Source organism: Oppia nitens, unplaced genomic scaffold (genome assembly GCF_028296485.1).
Source record: "Oppia nitens isolate AA-2021 unplaced genomic scaffold, nextdenovo-longstitch-racon4-pilon3 scaffold1_pilon_pilon_pilon, whole genome shotgun sequence".
Taxonomy (NCBI): Eukaryota; Metazoa; Arthropoda; class Arachnida; order Sarcoptiformes; family Oppiidae; genus Oppia; species Oppia nitens.
Window position 1 is genome coordinate 8,385,545 of NW_026533199.1, and position 19,554 is coordinate 8,405,098.

Genomic DNA, 19,554 nt, shown 5'->3' on the forward strand with positions numbered 1-19,554 from the left:
AAAACCTATGCATCCCTGATCTCACTCAGTACTGGTTTTTCAAATATATATATATTTAAGTGTTAACTCAAAAGTATTTTATAACACAAAAGGTTTCTCTCTTTAAAAATGTGTTACTTTTTTCTAGCATTGAGTTAAAGCCTTAAAAATGTAATGTTAGGCCTCTATTAGTTGTATATCAAGCATAAGGTGTCAATAGTACGAAAGCTCTCTTCAAAATGCTATCCCAATAGAAAATCTTTGCCATTATATTATTATTTGTTGTCCACTCTCTCTCTCTCTCTCTCTCTCTCTCTCTCTCTCTCTCTCTCTCTCTCTCTCTCTCTCTTTCTTTCTCTCTTTCTATCTCTCTCTCTGTTGGACTCACTTTTTATTATTAGCCGAGAGATCTATGATCATAGGTTTGCTATTGAATGAAATCTAATGAAATTTTATTGAAACATTTGGTTTGGTTTGGTGTGCCTCAAGAATTTATGACTTCAAAGAGCACAACTGTATTAAATAAATTCAATTTTCATGGCTTGTAATTGTAGTTGACATCAAACTAGAGGTGATTGAGAGGGCTGTCCACATATTATGGCAGATACTTATATATACATACCGTAGAGTATATAGTTATCGCTAACTACATAGACATCCAATTTGTTAGAAAATTTTTCACCTATTGTTTGCTAATATAATCCCTTTACTTGTGATGGGTTTCTTAACGATCTTAAATAACCGATGAATGGCTAAACTAATGAGATGTAGGACTGATCCGACAATTAAGTGATTTATGTGTTTCAATACAAAACATTTGCTAAAAATCTCTCAATTGTTTGTGATTTACTTTTCAAAGCACTTTATAAGTGTGAAAATGTGTCACTTTTTAACACTTTGACTGCACCGACATAACGAAGGGGCGGGAGAGCACTGGCCTTAAGTTAGGTACCGCTGATGCCCAACATGTTTGCTATCACACTAACCATAAAGTAACAAATGTTTAGTTTTCGGTCATTTTATTTTTATTTATAGAATTTTATTTTAAATATATATTATAAACATAATTATATATTTATATAGAAATTAAACATACTATAAAAATACTTATTGCATTATAAAGAATAAATTATATTATATATTTATTTATAATTTATAATAAAATAGTTAAAATTTTACAAATATTATTATATATAAATTAACCGAAAACTAAATGTTGTCAATAGGGGTCAATCCAAGTGTTGAGTCCTCGTTAACCTTCATAACCCTCACAAGCATTTCAATCAATGTTTAGTCGCTTTTATTCTTTACAATAGTTTTTGTAGTGAATATATACCTTAACTTTTAAAAGTTGCAAATTCTTGATATTTATACTGAAATACGAAAAACTCTTTTTGTTATTCAAAGGTATACCAGATATATATACTGTATATATATATATATAAGTAGTCAAGAGTTTTGCGTGTTATACATATTGACTGTTTAAAGTGGTATTCAATCATAAAGTCATTTGAGATACTAAACATTTTTTTGGAGAGTTTTGTATTCATTATTCTTATAAACATATTGAATATTATACACACTGGATATGATATATAAATATATTTACTTATTTGTAGAAAATTCCAATAAAAATAACATAATAAATGTCAAAAAACATTAAAATAATATTTATTAGTATAAAATATTTATTTCTTTTCAATTGTTGAATAAATATACCTTACTTTCAATATATATATGAATACCAATTATTTATAACCATTTGTTAGTTTGTGTGAATTGTGTGTTTGGATAACAAATTATTTGCTTACAATAGGATGAGTACAACTTTTGAGAGCATATCTATTGTCATTTATTACAATTTGTATGTAAAAGTGCCACAATATGTCTGAAAGGTGTCATCAGATTGGAGACACTCTTCAACATTAACACAGACAACACTAACAACATTACCACCAGAGATGATATCATTTACGAGACACAAACCAAACGTTTTTGCATATGATTTGCAGTCTTATTGAATAAAAACCAATAAAATCTGAGGTTTTGAAAGTCGTGGGACAAAACGTCTGGCTTATAGGGGACAGTCAGCAGGATATTCATCGACTATAAGTCAATACAAATGCAATGCACAGTACATACAGTAATCTATTCCTATTACTGGGTCTAGTTCATAAGATCTAAACTCATTTAACCCAAACTTATTTGACCCAAATCATTTGACCCAAACTTACTTGACCCAACTCATTTGACCCAAACTCATATGACCCAAATCACTTGACCCAAACTTATTTGACCCAAATCACTTGACCCAAATCACTTGACCCAAATCATTTGATCTAAATCATTTGACCCAAATTACTTGACCCAAATCATTTGACCCAAACTTATTTGACCCAAATATTATTTTATTTTTTCAAACTATATAATATATATAAATGATACAAAAATTAATAAAATAATAATCTAAATAGTTATAAAATTTAGAACTTATTAATATTTATTTACTGTAAATAGTATTACATATTAATTTTTAAAAATATTATATAAAAAGCCAGAGATATTACCAATTGGTTAAAAAATGAATATGGAATAAATATTAATAAGTTCTAAATTTTCTAACTATTAAGTTTTGTATCATTTATATATATTATATAGTTTGAAAAAAATAAAATAATATTTGGGTCAAATAAGTTTGGGTCAAATGATTTGGGTCAAGTAATTTGGGTCAAATGATTTAGATCAAATGATTTGGGTCAAGTGATTTGGGTCAAGTGATTTGGGTTAAATAAGTTTGGGTCAAGTGATTTGGGTCATATGAGTTTGGGTCAAATGAGTTGGGTCAAGTAAGTTTGGGTCAAATGATTTGGGTCAAATAAGTTTGGGTCAAATGAGTTTAGATCTTATGAGTGCGACCGCCTATTACTTACTATTCCTACCAAATGTCCTTTTTTGAACCGTAATGTGAATCATATAATATAAATTTTATTTATATTTTAATTATTTAGCTAAAGTTTGTAATGATTAAAATAACCATACACAAATATACATTTAAAGTTATTTATTTATTTATTTATTTAACCAATTGGTGCAAACATTGAAATGTGAATATAATTGTGTCATTAATGTTAACAAGTTTATAGTTAAATTTTTTTAATTGCATTTTATGTAAGTGTTGTTAAATAAAATTGTTGCAATATATAAGTAATTATAATATTTTATTTAAAGTTTATAAAAACTAAGATTTTGTTTGAAAAACATTTGGCAACTCTACTTTTATTGAGCACTAGTTTTGCAATCAAAAGATGAGTCTATTGTTATAATAGTATAGATTTGAATAAACAGAAAAGTGTCTCTCAATGTGTCTCTTATGTGGCAATACTATAGTTGGTGTTATCTATTGGCTATTGTTTGCCATCAATAGTCTGGGAGGAGAAGCACCTAATTGTGTGATTGAGTCCATTACTTGTCTCCCAAAGAATGTATTTTGAGAGATATTGAGAGGGAGAGTATAAAACACACCTTTAAGTAGGACTTTATAAAAGGTTTGCCACACTTTGTCATAAAAGTATGTGTCGTATGTTTGCACTCAAAAGTGTTGACTCTCAAGACTTGTATGACTTTTTCTCTTATCTACTCATCTCTGACTTTATAACAATAGTGGCGTAAATGTTATGAAATTATTTATATTTATTTAAAACATTAGATATTCTATTAAAATAATGAAACAAAATTCACAATAAAAATCAATATTAATAAACATTAAACAAATCAAAAGTCAATAGTCTTTATGACTTTTATTATTAAAATAAATGGCATTTAATGTGTCGGTTCCGTCACTGAAATGATGCACAAAATGATCTGCTTTTTCATATTATAGAGACCATTGTATTGACAGTAAAATCTATAAATGTTTAACAGATGCTGTCTTTACTGGTGGTCAACGTAGAGGATAACGGTAGGGATTACCACTAAATTGTATGAGTAATGACCCGAAACGACACTCCGGACTCCAATGCATTGACTCATTGAATGTCTAAACCATTTGTGCGATCATTTGAGATGAATGTTTGGTTTCATTTTAAATAACTAAAACATTTTGACTAATATGTTATCTCATCTCAATCACAGTCTTGTCTGATCTAATGATAAGACAAATGATGGATCTGTTTAAAGCTTTTCATGTAATACAATACTAACCCTTGTTCTTACCTTTTGCTTTGTATTTGAATTCATACATTTGGGTTGAATGTAATGATTGTAATAAGACTTAATTTTTAAAGGCTTAACCAAAATATACAATATATTATAAAGTTTGCTTAAAATAAACCAAAAATATGTCAAAATGTATATAAAAGTTAAATAAATGATTATTCATTCAATAATAGTATGACATATGTCATAAAAATTATTGAATTAGATTTTATTTTGCATTATATTTTTATCACTTACCCACAATGTAAATAATTAGATATCATATGAATCTACAAAACATTAAATTAGTAAAATTGCAATTTTGTAAGTTATTAATGATAAAACTGTAACTGTAAAACGGTAAGTACTCGTATGATAAATGTTTTACAGAAAATAAGGTTAGTTATTTAAATTGCCAATAAAAATATTAATGTAGAAATTTTTATATTATATAAGAAATTGTTTGTAGTTTATTAAATGATTAACAAATATTTTTTTTATTGTAAAATGAATAAATAAAATTCAATCTTAAAATGTAAAGTTGCAATAATTTTGATGATTTGGTTTATAATTTGTTGGACGTCTCAGTATATGTGATGCCCTCGTCATGCAATCTCTTAATCATTGGGTGATAAATCTCTGAAGTCATCGGTGCGATCACACCTCTGGTTTGTATTTCGCCATTTAATACCATTTTAGCCGCAATTCCTGCCGGATATCCCACAGTCTTAGCCATCGCTGAATATCCATTAGGATCTCCATAGACAACAAAATTAATATTCTTTTGCTCTTTAGAACCGTCCGGCCATTCGATACCAATATTGTGTCTCATAATTATGATATCTCTTTCATTTGGTCCATAAGATAACTTATTAGCCAAGAAATGGGTGATTGTATCAATAGGAGTGTCTAATTTAAAAATTGGTTCTTCTTCTAAAAGACCTAACTTTTCAATGGCATTAACTCTGGTCTCATTACCAACCCTTTCATAGATTAGATTCTTAAGATTAGAAAGTAAAATGTCGTCTTGATGTCCCAATTGAAGAGTCATAAACTGTTTCCATGTGATCTCTGGTCCCTTTGGATGTAATGATGGATGAGGTGTTGAGTCCAGTAATTTCATGAGATGCAGACCTTTCATAATATCACAAAATCCTTTATATCTTTTGGGAGAAATACAATATTAATGACATTTTTTTGTATTTCTTAGCAATTCTTACCGGAGAGTTCCTCGAAGTACCATCTTTGCAGATGAAATACCATAAATATCTTTATAAATTGTTGAATCTCTATTAGGATAACCTTCGAGATTATAGCCGTGCAAGAAATCAATATCATTGGCAATATCCATGAGTGCACCTCCAGCTGGTATTTCCCGGATCTCATTGTTTTCAATCCATTTGGCACCGGCAACACTGTTCAATAGTACACCCTTTGGATTCCAACTAAATTTATATCTCAACGGATTGTCAGCATTTTCAGGCACTGGTATACCACCGCAATATGAAACAAATGATGTAATTTTGCCACCATTTGAGTGGACGTGATCGAAACACTCCATTGCCAATAGATGGTCAACACCTGGATCTAAACCAACTTCATTGACAACAGTAATTCCCGCTTCAATGGCTGCATCGTTCAACTCTTTCATCTGTGGAGTGGCATAACTAGCGGTAACCATATTTGTCTTCAATCGGATACATTTCTCTGCTATCTTCGGGTGCAACGCATACGGCAAAAGACTGACCACGAGATCTGAATCTTCAATTAATTTATCTAATTGTTCGCTATTTTTAGACACATCGATAACCAATGAGTGAGCATTAGATTTAAGAGCTTTCTTAACCAATTCATCTCCCGGTCCTTTTAAATGATAGATTATGATTATAATTAATTTTAAAATCTATAATAATAGTCAATGAGTGACAAACCTTGAAGTTCTGAAGCAACGGTCACATAAATATTGTCATCTCGTGTGAGGAGTTCAACCAATGGTGCCGACACATAGCCGGCGCCCAAAACCAATACATTCTTTTGGTTTGATTGACTTTTTTTTGTTGGTCCACTCGAGTCTTTCTTTTTTCTTAAATCCATAATATATTCAAAATTAGGTGTCAGTAGACCGTTGCTGGCAATGGTAGCGTTTTTGACTACCGATCCAAAGTTGCAGCTCTCAAATGGTTTGGTGGCGTCTGAATTAATTATGTCATCAATATATGGCTTAAGTAAATCACCAAATGATTGTGTGGCCTCCAAAGGCAACTGTGTCGGCATGTTATCAATAGAGCAAACCAGAACCCCCGGTCCTAATCAATATTTTTGCAATTATTACTATTTTTGATAATTTATATTTTTAGATATGACTTTAAATAAATAAAATTATATATGATATTAACTATTAAAAAATTTATAAAAAATAATTAAATCTTATATAAAATATATATATAAAGTAAAATTTAAGATATATTTTATGATAAGATAGTCTGAAATAAAGTGATTGATTAGACAGATGGGACAGACCTGCAAAGTCGGTGCTGTGTTTGTTGTAATCGGCGTCATATAAACAAAACGGGTTATCAATTGTTGTACATTCAGTCATAAACTCGATAGAACCGCCCGGATCTGCGCTAATGTCACAAATAGCTATCAGCCGATGTGGTAGAGCTGGTGATCCCACCGATATTGGCAGCCATGGCTGATATTGAGGCTGAAGTAATCGTTTAGCGTCTGGTATTGTCAACAGTTTGGGTGAATCGTGTGCCCAATAAATGCCATTAACAATGACCGAAGCGTGCGGTGCTATCTCTGTAGCAAAATTAGAATAATATCTTTCCGGATGTGTGTTTGCCTCGTCTGGATCAAAGTCACCGCCATCTTTGCGTACCCAATGATCAGCGCGAGTGACAATAGATCCATAAACTTTGGTTGGTTGACCCAATTGGGCCACTTTTGACAGATCTTTTACATCTACGTACTCATAAGGCAACTCTTGAAATATTTCTTGTGCCCCTTGAGATACATTTCCTGTATAACCCATATAATGGCATTTAGACGATATAAAAACAATAGTGTTATTAATTTACATACCTGAGCCGGTAAAGACAAATGTAAGTGGACCAATTGATCGAGGCATCATTGATAATGCAATTTCATAGCCAGCATCGCGGACAGCCTGCTTAGTCATACCACTATTGCGATAGTTATGTGCCGGACCGATATGCATGAACGGTGTGTGATGGCCCAGTGCTAACAGTCTAAGTCCTAAACCATGCATTATGTCAATCATACCGGCAATTCCGGCATATCTTCCAAAAGCTACCACACGTTGGTTATTATCGACCATTTTTTCGTAATCTATTAATCTGTAATAAAAGTCAATTACTTTTTTAAAGTTTAACGCAAAATACTATTAAATACCTGATATTTCTATCGAGAATAGCATCAAGAAGTGACATATTTGCCTCTTGAGCTTTGATTGTATGAGAAAAGAAAGCATAGGTTTTGTTTGGAAGTAATGAATCAATTGGCACTTGTTTTACACCGATAACAACCGGTGCTTCACTAATATCCTCTTGAATGACAGCACCCGCCTGAACATAGGATTGCAACGGATAAGCCCTTCGGTTAGACGGTTGTACTATAACTCTCACACCTTTCTTCACCAGTTGTCTCACGTGAAGTGGTGCTAAAGGAGCTCTTCTTTCCCAAACTGAGGCGTCTTCACGTCGAATGGCTTTGTTTTATAATTTTTAAATTATTAAATATATTATTAAATAATTATTTTTTAATCAAATATATTTTTAAAAATTATATATAATTATATTTAACTTATAAAAGCATTTTATTTAACATTTAGAAATTTATATTCAATATTATTAATATGTCCATTCAATAGACATTAATTAGTACACAATTATAAATAATTTCTTATTTATCAAATAATTTTTTGAATCTCAAAAAATATTTTTCATGTATTTAATAAATAAATTTATTTATACTATACTTTGTCACAACAACAACAACAACAACAACAACAACAACAACAACAACAACAACAGCAACAACAACAACAATAACAACAATACCTATAACTTTATGATTAGGAGAGTGAGAGATGGGTTGCGCACCAAATGAAGAACGAGATCTCTTGATGTCAATGGTTTGGTTCCGGGTTTGCAACTCTCGGCGAATACAATATTGTAAAACATATTTATTATCAAATAGTTTCCTCTTTTCCAATAATTTTCCAATTTTTATAAAATTTAGATACATTTTGTTAACATAAATAAAATATTATTGAATTTAGCAATAATAGTCAAAGTATTGATATTTTTTAATGTTTATTATTTCAATATTTCTGTTATAATATCAATACTTTTAAGATCAATGTTAAATAAAAAATTTAATAATAATATATTTTTAAATAATAAAATAGATCAAAAATTTTCCATTTTATTAAAAAATATCGTTAAAAACATCAAAAAATACTTTAAAATTAAAAACAAGTTTTCTTAAAAAGTTAGACCAAACTGTTACTATGTATGAGGCAATAAAAATAGACTAAATATAGTTATTAAGTTTTCATAACTTATTTTTAATATTGTTTTAATAAAATTAGTAAAGTCTGATTAAGTGATAATACAGTGCAACACCAGTTACCAAAATTATTGGCATAATATCTCTATTAATTAATATACTTATAAGTTATAACAAATCTTCAAATATCAGACGATTTTTGTAGTGACAGATAAACCGAGTTTTTATAGAATTATCTGTACTTTCAAATAATTTTTCAAAATTAGCATGTACAATTATGTCTAATAAAATATCAAAACTAAAATAATCTACAATTTTTTATTATACAAACATATATAATATTATTCTTTAATGATTTTTGATAAAATTATGAGTTATTTGAATTCTTATATATCAATAAAATATGTGAATTATATTAATATTTTATATACTGTTATATAGAATTATGAAACGATTGAAAATTACAACTATAAAATAAATAACATTAAAAATTATAAATATAGACTTAATTTACATTTTTATAATTTATATTCTGAGAAATATATAACAAATGTTAACATTTCCAGTAAATTACTGTACTTTTAGTCAGTCTAGTGTTTGACACTTGTTTTGTGATCGATTTCATTCACATAGAGATTACTGTTATTTTTTAGATATCTATTGGAAAACTCAAGCCTTGGACTGTTTGATGATTACTAATATCTGATCAGAGATTGTAGTAAATGTTTCTTTTAGCTATTATATCAATATTGAAGGCTATTTAAATCAAATTATTGGTGAACTATCTCTAAGGATTTTCTATATAATATAAGTTTTGAAAAGCATTTTTCAATAATTCAATTATTGGATTCACATTTCTCAGTGTTTGTTAGTTTTTTTTTGTTGGTTCCTGTTTTTAGTCTTTATCTCTCTTATGGTTTTTCTGGCTCTAAGCGAGCAAATGAAGTAAACAACAAACATATTAATCACAAATTATATAGTAATTTATAAATATTTTGAAATGAAAAACAATTTTTGTGTGAAAATATTTTCAAAGATTTTTACAAATTATAAACAAAATTTTTCCAATAATTTATATTCAATATAATAAAGATTATTATTTTGTAAATTAAAATCACGATTTTGTTTTTAAAATATCTCATATAATATTGAAATCAAATAAAATTATAAATAATTAACCATTTAATAAAATAATGTAAAAATAAAGTAAACTATAAACTATTTAAATAAAAATATTTAAAGGTAATATTTAAATATAGAAAATATGATATTTATATTCTAGTAAATTTATATTTATATAAAATTATATAAATATAATATAATAAAGATAATGATAAATCAACTTTAAAAACGTTTCATATCGACAATGACAACAAAATAAAATAGTTAACTACATTTGTATTAAACTATTTATTAAAGCAATATTTTGATTTTCAATTTATCAATAATTATAAAATATTTATATTATTTTTATTAGATTTTAAATTATGTTATCATAAGCATTGATATAATTAGGAATCACATCATTGATAAAACAATAATTTTTTATGTTTGTAATATAAATTTAACATTAAATCAAAATTTTAATAAAATCTATACATTTAAATTAAAGTATTTAATTGGATTATTTTTATTGTGTTTAATTAATACAGTATATAATACTTTTATACATTATTCAATAAATTGATGATTGAATTTAATTTAATGATTGTTTTTATGGAAAATAAAATTCATTTTTTTATATATTAGATCATTTTAATTTTGTTTGTTAAATCATATGTCACTCAAATTGATATTTAATTCAAAAATTAAATTTATATATTAAAACAAAAATTGTTAGAAATTATTATTTCAATATACAGTATATTTTATTAGTAATACTGTTAAATATAAGTTATACTATTAATACAGTATATTATAATTTATAAAACAATTATTATTCAATAGATATGATGTATAGATTTGACATCATTTATGTGAATACAATATCACATGATTTGCACGACTATTGCATCAAATTTTAATGCAATTAATATAAACAGTGTTTGTATTCAAACGATAACTCAATCATACAATCAATTGTTGTCCACTTCTTTGTTGACCACTTATCGGTGATAACGGATACTCACATCCAAAACAATGTCCAAAATCAGACAAAGACTGTTACTAATGCCCATCGATTGCGATGAAAGTGATTTCGCTGCCATTGAAAGGCATTTGTTTTTAGGAAACAAAGAGTTGGCACACAATCCATACCATCTGAAGAAGTTGGACATCACTCTTGTTATTGGAGTCTATCCTAAATCACAGATAGATCTGATCGTACAGTTAATGCCATCACAAACTCGATTTCGTTTGGTTGACGCCAAAGACATTCCACACGAAGATTTGATCTCAAGATTTGATTCGATTATTGAGGACATGATTGAAGAAATTGAGGACAAAGAGGGAAATGTATTTGTCTTTTGTAGCGCAGGTTTCTCACGATCGGTGACAGTCGTTGCCGCATATCTTATGAAGAAATTAAGAATTACTGCCAATGAAGCCATTGAACGGATCCGAACTGTTAGACCAAAAATCAATCCAAATCCAGGATTTATTGGTCAGTTGGCTCTCTATGAAGATATGGATTATGAGTTTGATGTCAGACATCCTGAATATCGTGTGTTTGCACTCATATGTCTCAAGAAGTATAATATATATTAGATTTTAATCAAATATTTTTTATGTTTTTTGGTTTATTGTATTTGAAGGCAAATTTGGACACAAGATTATTGGGAAGAATCGGAAATCGGGGAACAATACAGACATTTTTGTATTCCTTTAAGCGATTATCAATCAAAACTCAAATCAAACGACAAGAACTCAAGAATTAGTTTAACTAACATTCACTACAATTGTGTCAATTGTTGTCAATCATTGTTCAATGAACTGAATGTCTTGAAGCCGACACTTGATTTCAATGTAATGGAAACCAATGATTGTCCGAATCTATTCATAGAACCGCAAGAATGGATGAAACCAATGATTTGTATCCATAAGAAGGGCAGACTGTTGTGTCCCAAATGTGACACATTGTTGGGCTCTTTTAAGTGGAAGTCATACAAATGTCAGTGTCTTAAACACAATCAATTACACGACTCACTTGTCTTCAAGATTATCACCCAATCAGTTATTGCTCAATAATTTGTAATTACTGTAATATACAGTATAATTAGTATTTGTATTATTCATGTATTAATGTCTGATATGTGTAACTTTCCAAATTAGTAAAGTTCCTAAATAACTTTCCATCAATTTTTTCGGAAAATATGAATTATATTTCCATTCCATTCCCTAACAACCCTTTAGATGTTAGGAATAAAATATTTTATATTATTATTACAATAACAATAACAAAATACATATACTATGCATAAAAAATTTATTGAATAAATTTAGTGATACTATTCTATAATATTACTGAATTTACTTACTTAATAAAATTACTGATACAAGTTTTCAAACATAATAATTAAAAGTGTTTTTTCAGTAATTATCGGTAATATTGTATAATTATTATTATCTAAATATTGAGATTATCGATAATTTTTTCATTTTTATAAGCATAACTAGTGTCTTGATTTGCAACTAAAAAATCTATTTTCTCAAACTTATAATTGAGACTTAGTATAGTATAGTATAGTATGTCAACCAAATATAACCCGTAGACGCTATTCTCGAAATTTTATTATAAATAAATAATTATTTGATGGCTTAGTAACTACAGTATAATATCTTATAAATAACTATTTTAATGATTTTGAAAATATATAAACATTAAACTGTAAAATATTACACAAATATATGTAAAAATACAAAATATTAGTTATAAAAACTGTTAAATGTTTTTAATGCACATTTTTTGTTAACAATAGAAATAATTAGTATATTTGTTTAAATGATTTTTATAAATATTCTGAAAACAAATAAATCGTATATTATTTGCAAATATTTAAAAATAGATAACTATTTGACTTTTGGGTTTTTAGCAACTATTATAAAAACTATTTCATTTCATTTAATTTAAATAATTATTAATCAATACTTTAAGCTAACATTTTGACTATTTATAAATATTTTTTAATTCTTATATTATTTTCATAATTATGTATTATTTAACAATTTTGATGATTTGATTGTTATAACAGATTTTGTTTTTTTATAATAAAGTTTTGTTTTTCGAAAAATACAATTTGTTTAAAAATTAAATAATAAAATAACAAATAGAGAGATAAGAAAATTTATTTCTATAGAAATTTGAGGGTTTTCTACACTTTAACGCCTTACCGGTTAGTGTTTGTTCTGATACAACATTACTAAAAATATAAATTAATATTAATGTAAGTTTTGCTTACTTTGTTGGTCACAACTTTGTATCCGCAAACTAGCGGTTAATTTCTGGACAATTGTTTCGAGGAGATCGGCTCAACAATAAGCAAAACTTACATTTAATTTAAAATGAGTCGATAATTACAAAAAACTTAATAATTTAATTAATAATTTCAATTACCTTATGTTTAAATATATCGATTGCTAGAGAGTTGTCAAACGAAATAATGTAAAATCATTCAAACCCTTTACAAAACATTAATATATTTTTTAGTCTAATAGTCAACATTTTTTATATGTAATAACAAAAAGTAGAAAAAATATTTATTATTTTTAATATAATTTAACACTTTAGAAATTTTGTATAAAATAAATATTTTTATTTAAGTTATTGAATCTTAAGTTAAGAAAACATGTTTAATATATATTGAATATTAGATATAAGAAACTTCCAAATATTTAACAGATCAGTCATATTGATGTTAATAACATTTATTACATAAATATTATAATATATTTAAATCCATAGAATTGCAAACATTTATTACATTTATTATCTATAATAATAACACCCATCAAGTGTGAGACCCCCGAAGGGGACAAATATTTCATTATTTCAATTACAATACATCTTTACAATAAGCTTTAGTTAAAAAATAAAATATATTCATTGATGTATTAAAAGTTATTATGAAATGTAAATTTTGGAGTTATAAAATCATTTTATTTATTTATTAATAATAACATAAATGTTTGTAAAAAGTAACTAAAATTAGTGACACTAAAGGCAAGGAAAGGGATGACTCATTTAGGATGTATATCTGAGGGTCATTTACCCGACAATTAAGTGATAAAAGTGTTTATTTTAGACAATAATTTCAATCAAATTCCTGCAAATCATATTATAATCCATTCACTGTTATAACTGATTTTACAATTATTGTCAGTTATATATTTAATTGCATAATAAGTTTTTACAGTATTTGTTTGATGCAATAGTTGTTAATATAATAGTATCTTTAACAGGGTTGCTAAAGGGAGGTTGGGGTAAGTCATCTTACCCCCTGATCATGATTTTTTGGGTATTACTAATTATTTTTGATAATTGTTGTCAGTTTATTATATATTTTACTATTATTTTTTTAACTTAATAATTAATACAATATAATTAATTTTTAGATTACAAGGATTGTAATTGTTGACTACTAGAATAAATGTTTATTATATATTTAATTAATTATTATACTTTTAAAAGTTAAAAACAAATAATTATTGTAAATTTATATGTTTTTAGCTTATATATACTTTTTATGCAAACCTATTATTTTATAAACTTTTGAAAAAAATATTAAGGAATTAACTTGGGAATATTTTCTATTTAGGGAATTTAAAGGAAATTTATTGGGAATTTATAGAGAGTTTACTAAAAAGTAAAAATTTTCGTTTAAAGAAGCAATAAAAATTGTTGACCCCACCCTATACCCACCCTATACCCACCCTATACCCACTCTATACCCACCCTATACCCACCCCAAGATTTTTAAAAGATTGTTGCTATTTTACACTTCCTATACCCCCTGAAATTGAAAACCTTTAGCAACTCAGATCTTTAACCAAACAAATTTTATTGATATATGATATTTATCTTATAATCAATAAAATCTATTGTTAGAAAATTAATCATATAAATTGATTTTTAATATTTGTCTATTTATTTTTTATCATTAATAGTGTGTAAATCGAAATATTATACTAACATTTGTATAAATACCGTTTATTTTTATACTAAATATTTATTTCTTTTGACAAACTTATTATTTTAAACATGCATTAACTTACTGATCGATAACCATATACCGTAAGTTGTGCTAAATAATAATAATAATAATAATAACAATAATAATAATAATAATAAAGGAGGCACAGTGGTGTAGTGGTTAGTGTGTAGGGCTATGTAGTGTAATGGAGAGTAAGATCTATAGTTCGAGCCCCGATGTGGTAAAGCAATTTTTCTGAAAAAAAAATTGTTTTAACTGTGCTTCCCGTCCCTGCCCAACCAACGCTGTTTAGGACGGCCAACTTAAGTAGTATGGGGAAAGCGGGGTGCTAAGTGAGGACGAGTTTCTGCCCGACCCGGGTATCGGTACTTCGGTATCGGTGCCCACCTGGGGGTACCCGCAAGGGTGCTCCCACCCGGGGGTGCCTGTAAAAAGGTGCCCCCACCCCGAAGGGACGTCCGCAAGGATGTCCCTTCACCCTTCGAGTAGTTACTCGTCCTCACACGCAATGGCCACTTTTGTTTCAAAAAATAAAAATCCTATTTCAACAAACACATGTTAGTGGTGAGAAATGGGTGGCAATAGACACATGTTAGTGTTGAGCTTTCTCTAGGGACCGGGACCCCGTAAAAAGGCCACAAAATATATAAATATGATTACACGTAGTCGTAGGAATAACGGGGGGTGTTCGGGAGGTACCCTCTCAAATAAATCCCGCGTTCAGCAGGTAGGCATTGACTGCAGTTCGTTAAGTATGCATCATATCCCACGCAGTGATGTGCTATGCGGGCAAAGCTGTGATGTAATGCGACCGCAGACTAGTCAACAAAATCAGACTAACCTCCAAAATGTTTCAGTTCAAGCTGGTTCTCAGCAACAACTGACCAATTTGGTTGACAAATCGCAAAAGCGCATGAGATGGACACATGAGATGAATACCTTGATAATGCGCGAATACTACAGATCAACTCGACTCGAAACAAATATGACTGATTACAGAAACCAAATATACTTAGCATTCAAACAAAAATATCCAGAACTAAATGTAACGGAACAAAGAATTGCAGACCAACGGCGATTCTTAGCAAAGAATAATAAAATATCTCCGATTGAATTACAAGAAATCAAACAACAAGTGGCACATGAACTATCATTAAATGAAACAACTGAATTAAATACCACAGTAGAAGTAGTGCCAGAAATAGAAGAGACACCTACAACAACAGATAACATAAACAATAAAAATGATGAAATAAACAGAATAACAGCAGAAAATGAACTAAAAACATCTTTAGAACAATATAAAGACTTTGAAATAGAATTCAGACCTAAATTACCAAAAATAAGAAGTGGCATTAAAACAAGATCTACTATAATAACGATAAATGATATACTTAAAGATTACATCGAAGAAAATATGTCGTTGAGCGCAATTAATACAATAACGTATTGTGCAGCAGTAGCAGTATCGAGACTCTTAGGCTACAAAATAGAACACATGTATACAACAAAACCAAATCAAGAAAATGTAATACCTAAATGGCAAAAGCGAATAGAGACACGGATAGAAGGGAAAAGAAAAATAATTGGAAGAATAACGCAAGTGTTAAATGGAAACAAATCAAAAAGACTTAACCAATCATTAAAAGATATATACCGATCATTACAGACAAAACCTGGAAAACCTGAATTTGAATCCATAATCCGAAATTACAACGACACATTAAAACAAACAGTTCAAGCACTATCACAAAGAATTAGAAGATATAAAATACAAAGCGAAAGACGAAAACAAAATACAATGTACTATAATAACGAAAAAATGTTCTATAGAAATCAAAATAAAATAAATTCAAGCAATAATAACAATACACCACAAATAGATGAAATAGAAAACTACTGGAAAGAAATCTGGAGTAACCCAAAGGAATATAAAGAATCTAATTGGATAAATGATATTGAAGATGAAAATAAAGAAATACCACAAATGACTTCAGTAAATATAATTAAAGATGACTTAACCGAAGCCCTCAAGAAATCCCACAATTGGAAAAGCCCAGGACAAGACAAAATACAAAACTTCTGGTATAAACACTTTACAACAGTTCATCAACCAATGGCAATAGCAATGAATAAAATAATACAAACAGGACAAACCGATGACTTCCTCACTTCCGGAATAACATATCTACTCCCAAAAACAGAAAATACATCAGATCCCAGCAAATATAGACCCATCACTTGCCTAACAACAATGTATAAAATCCTAACATCCATAATATCAACAAAAATATATAATCATTTAAGTAACAACAACATAATAGCTGAAGAACAAAAAGGCTGTATAAAACACTCGATGGGCTGCAAAGAGCAATTAACAATAGACAATATCATAACAATAAGAGCTCGTCAAAAACATAGAAATCTTGAAATGGCATACATAGACTATAAGAAAGCATTCGATTCAGTCCCTCATAAATGGTTATTAAGAGTGTTAAAACTATATAAAATTGACAACACACTGATAAACACATTAGAAAATATGATGAAAAAATGGAATACTAAATTGTGTGTCAATACAAATAATGGAACAAAAATAAGTACAGAAATCAAAATAAATAGAGGAATATTTCAAGGAGATTCACTCAGTCCTCTGTGGTTCTGCTTAGCCATAAACCCACTGTCATCACTACTTAAAAAGCTAAAAGGCGTAAATCTAAAATCAAGTGATACAAAATATAATCTAACACATCTACTATATATGGACGACTTAAAACTATACGCCGAAAAAGAATCTGATTTAAATGCAATGCTAAAAACAACAGAAACTTTCTCCAATGATATAAATATGGAATTCGGATTAGATAAATGTGCTATAATGAAACTGAAAAGAGGAGTCTATTCTGAAAGAAATCAATACGAAACTGAAAACGGATATATAAAGGCACTAGAAAATGGAGATATATATAAGTACTTAGGAATTAAGCAAATGCATAAATCTAAAATGACAGAAGTTAAAGAAGAAATAAAGAAAACATTAAATCAAAGAATAATAAAAATACTAAAATCTCAACTAAACTCAAACAACAAATTCAAAGCCATAAACACTTGGGCTATACCTGTACTGACATACTCGTTCGGAATAATAAAATGGAGTAAAACAGAACTTGAGACCATTGAAAGACATATAAGGCGACAACTTACAATGTTTGGACTACACCACCCTAGAAGTTCTGTAGCACGACTGTGTGTTAGTAGAAAGCATGGGGGTAGAGGGTTACTAAACATTGTAAGCCTTGAGGCCAAACAGCGAGAACTGTTGAGAAAATACCATCAACAAAAATGCTATGTCTCAGAGCTCCACAAAATAACATCAACACTCGATTACAACTACACACCTCTAAACCTCAGCAATATTGAACATCAAATAGATATACAAAATGAAAAAGAGAGGATTAACACATGGGCCTCAAAAGAACTCCACGGAAGATACCGGGCAGAACTCAACCAAACACACGTAGACGAAGAAATGTCTACAAAATGGCTGAAGTACGCCGGTCTTCACGGAGAGACAGAGGGGTTCATGATGGCAATACAAGATCGAGTGGTTCCGACCCGTAACCATCAGAAATATATCCAAAAGCTAAACATACCAACAGACAAGTGCAGGATGTGTCATATGGAGTCCGAAACAATAGAACATATACTAAATGGGTGTAAAGTACTCACAAATACCGAGTACCTAAGCCGTCACAATCAAGTAGCCAAGATCATACATCAGGAACTGGCAATAAGATTCGGACTAATCAAAGACCCATTACCATACTATAGATACGAGCCACAAAGTGTAATGGAAAACAACAGCGCCAAGCTCTACTGGGATAAAGAAATAAGAACTGATAAGACTGTGGCCCACAACCGCCCAGATATAGTCCTAGTAGACAAACATCAAGATAAGGCGTATATAATAGACATAGCGGTCCCACTAACACATAAATTACAGGACACGCATAGTGAGAAACGTCGGAAATATACAGACTTGGCCTATGAGATCAATAAGATGTGGCGCATTAAGAAAGTTGAAATAATACCTATAATACTGTCATCAATGGCCGTAATACCGAAAAATCTGGCCCTAAGTTTGGAATCACTGGAAATCAGAAAAACTAAGATCTATGAAATGCAAAAAGCAGTGATACTTCAGAGTTGTAGAACAGTCAGAAAAGTACTAGATTTGAGTTGAGTCTAACCAGTCGTGTCTCTGCCACCAAAAGTGGCCGACACAACTGTGATCACACCGGAACAACCGTGATATACAAAGATAATAATAATAATAATAATAATAATAATAATAATAATAATAATAATAATAATAATAATAATAATAATAATAATAATAATAATAATAATAATAATAATAATAATAATAATAATAATAATAATAATAATAATAATAATAATAATAATAATAATAATAATAATAATAATAATAATAATAATAATAATAATAATAATAATAATAATAATAATAATAATAATAATAATAATAATAATAATAATAATAATAATAATAATAATAATAATAATAATAATAATAATAATAATAATAATAATAATAATAATAATAATAATAATAATAATAATAATAATAATAATAATAATAATAATAATAATAATAATAATAATAATAATAATA

At 28.5% G+C, this 19,554-nt stretch overlaps 2 protein-coding genes across 2 annotated transcripts; one reads left to right on the top strand and one right to left on the bottom strand.

The window, feature by feature from the left end:
• Positions 1-4,713: 4,713 nt before the first annotated feature.
• LOC128952496 (alpha-aminoadipic semialdehyde synthase, mitochondrial-like) lies at positions 4,714-8,485 on the bottom strand. Its single transcript, XM_054297901.1, has 7 exons — positions 8,259-8,485; positions 7,591-7,906; positions 7,261-7,535; positions 6,694-7,197; positions 6,105-6,479; positions 5,394-6,036; positions 4,714-5,336 (listed from the first exon to the last, which is right to left on the bottom strand). The coding sequence occupies exons 1-7, from the start codon at positions 8,443-8,445 to the stop codon at positions 4,739-4,741; spliced, it is 2,898 nt and encodes a 965-aa protein (XP_054153876.1). The 5' UTR covers positions 8,446-8,485; the 3' UTR covers positions 4,714-4,738.
• A 2,222-nt stretch (positions 8,486-10,707) lies between these two features.
• LOC128951869 (dual specificity protein phosphatase 12-like) lies at positions 10,708-11,918 on the top strand. The gene is made up of 2 exons (XM_054297155.1): positions 10,708-11,399; positions 11,463-11,918. Exons 1-2 carry the CDS (start codon positions 10,849-10,851, stop codon positions 11,893-11,895), a joined length of 984 nt encoding a protein of 327 aa, XP_054153130.1. The 5' UTR covers positions 10,708-10,848; the 3' UTR covers positions 11,896-11,918.
• Positions 11,919-19,554: the final 7,636 nt, after the last annotated feature.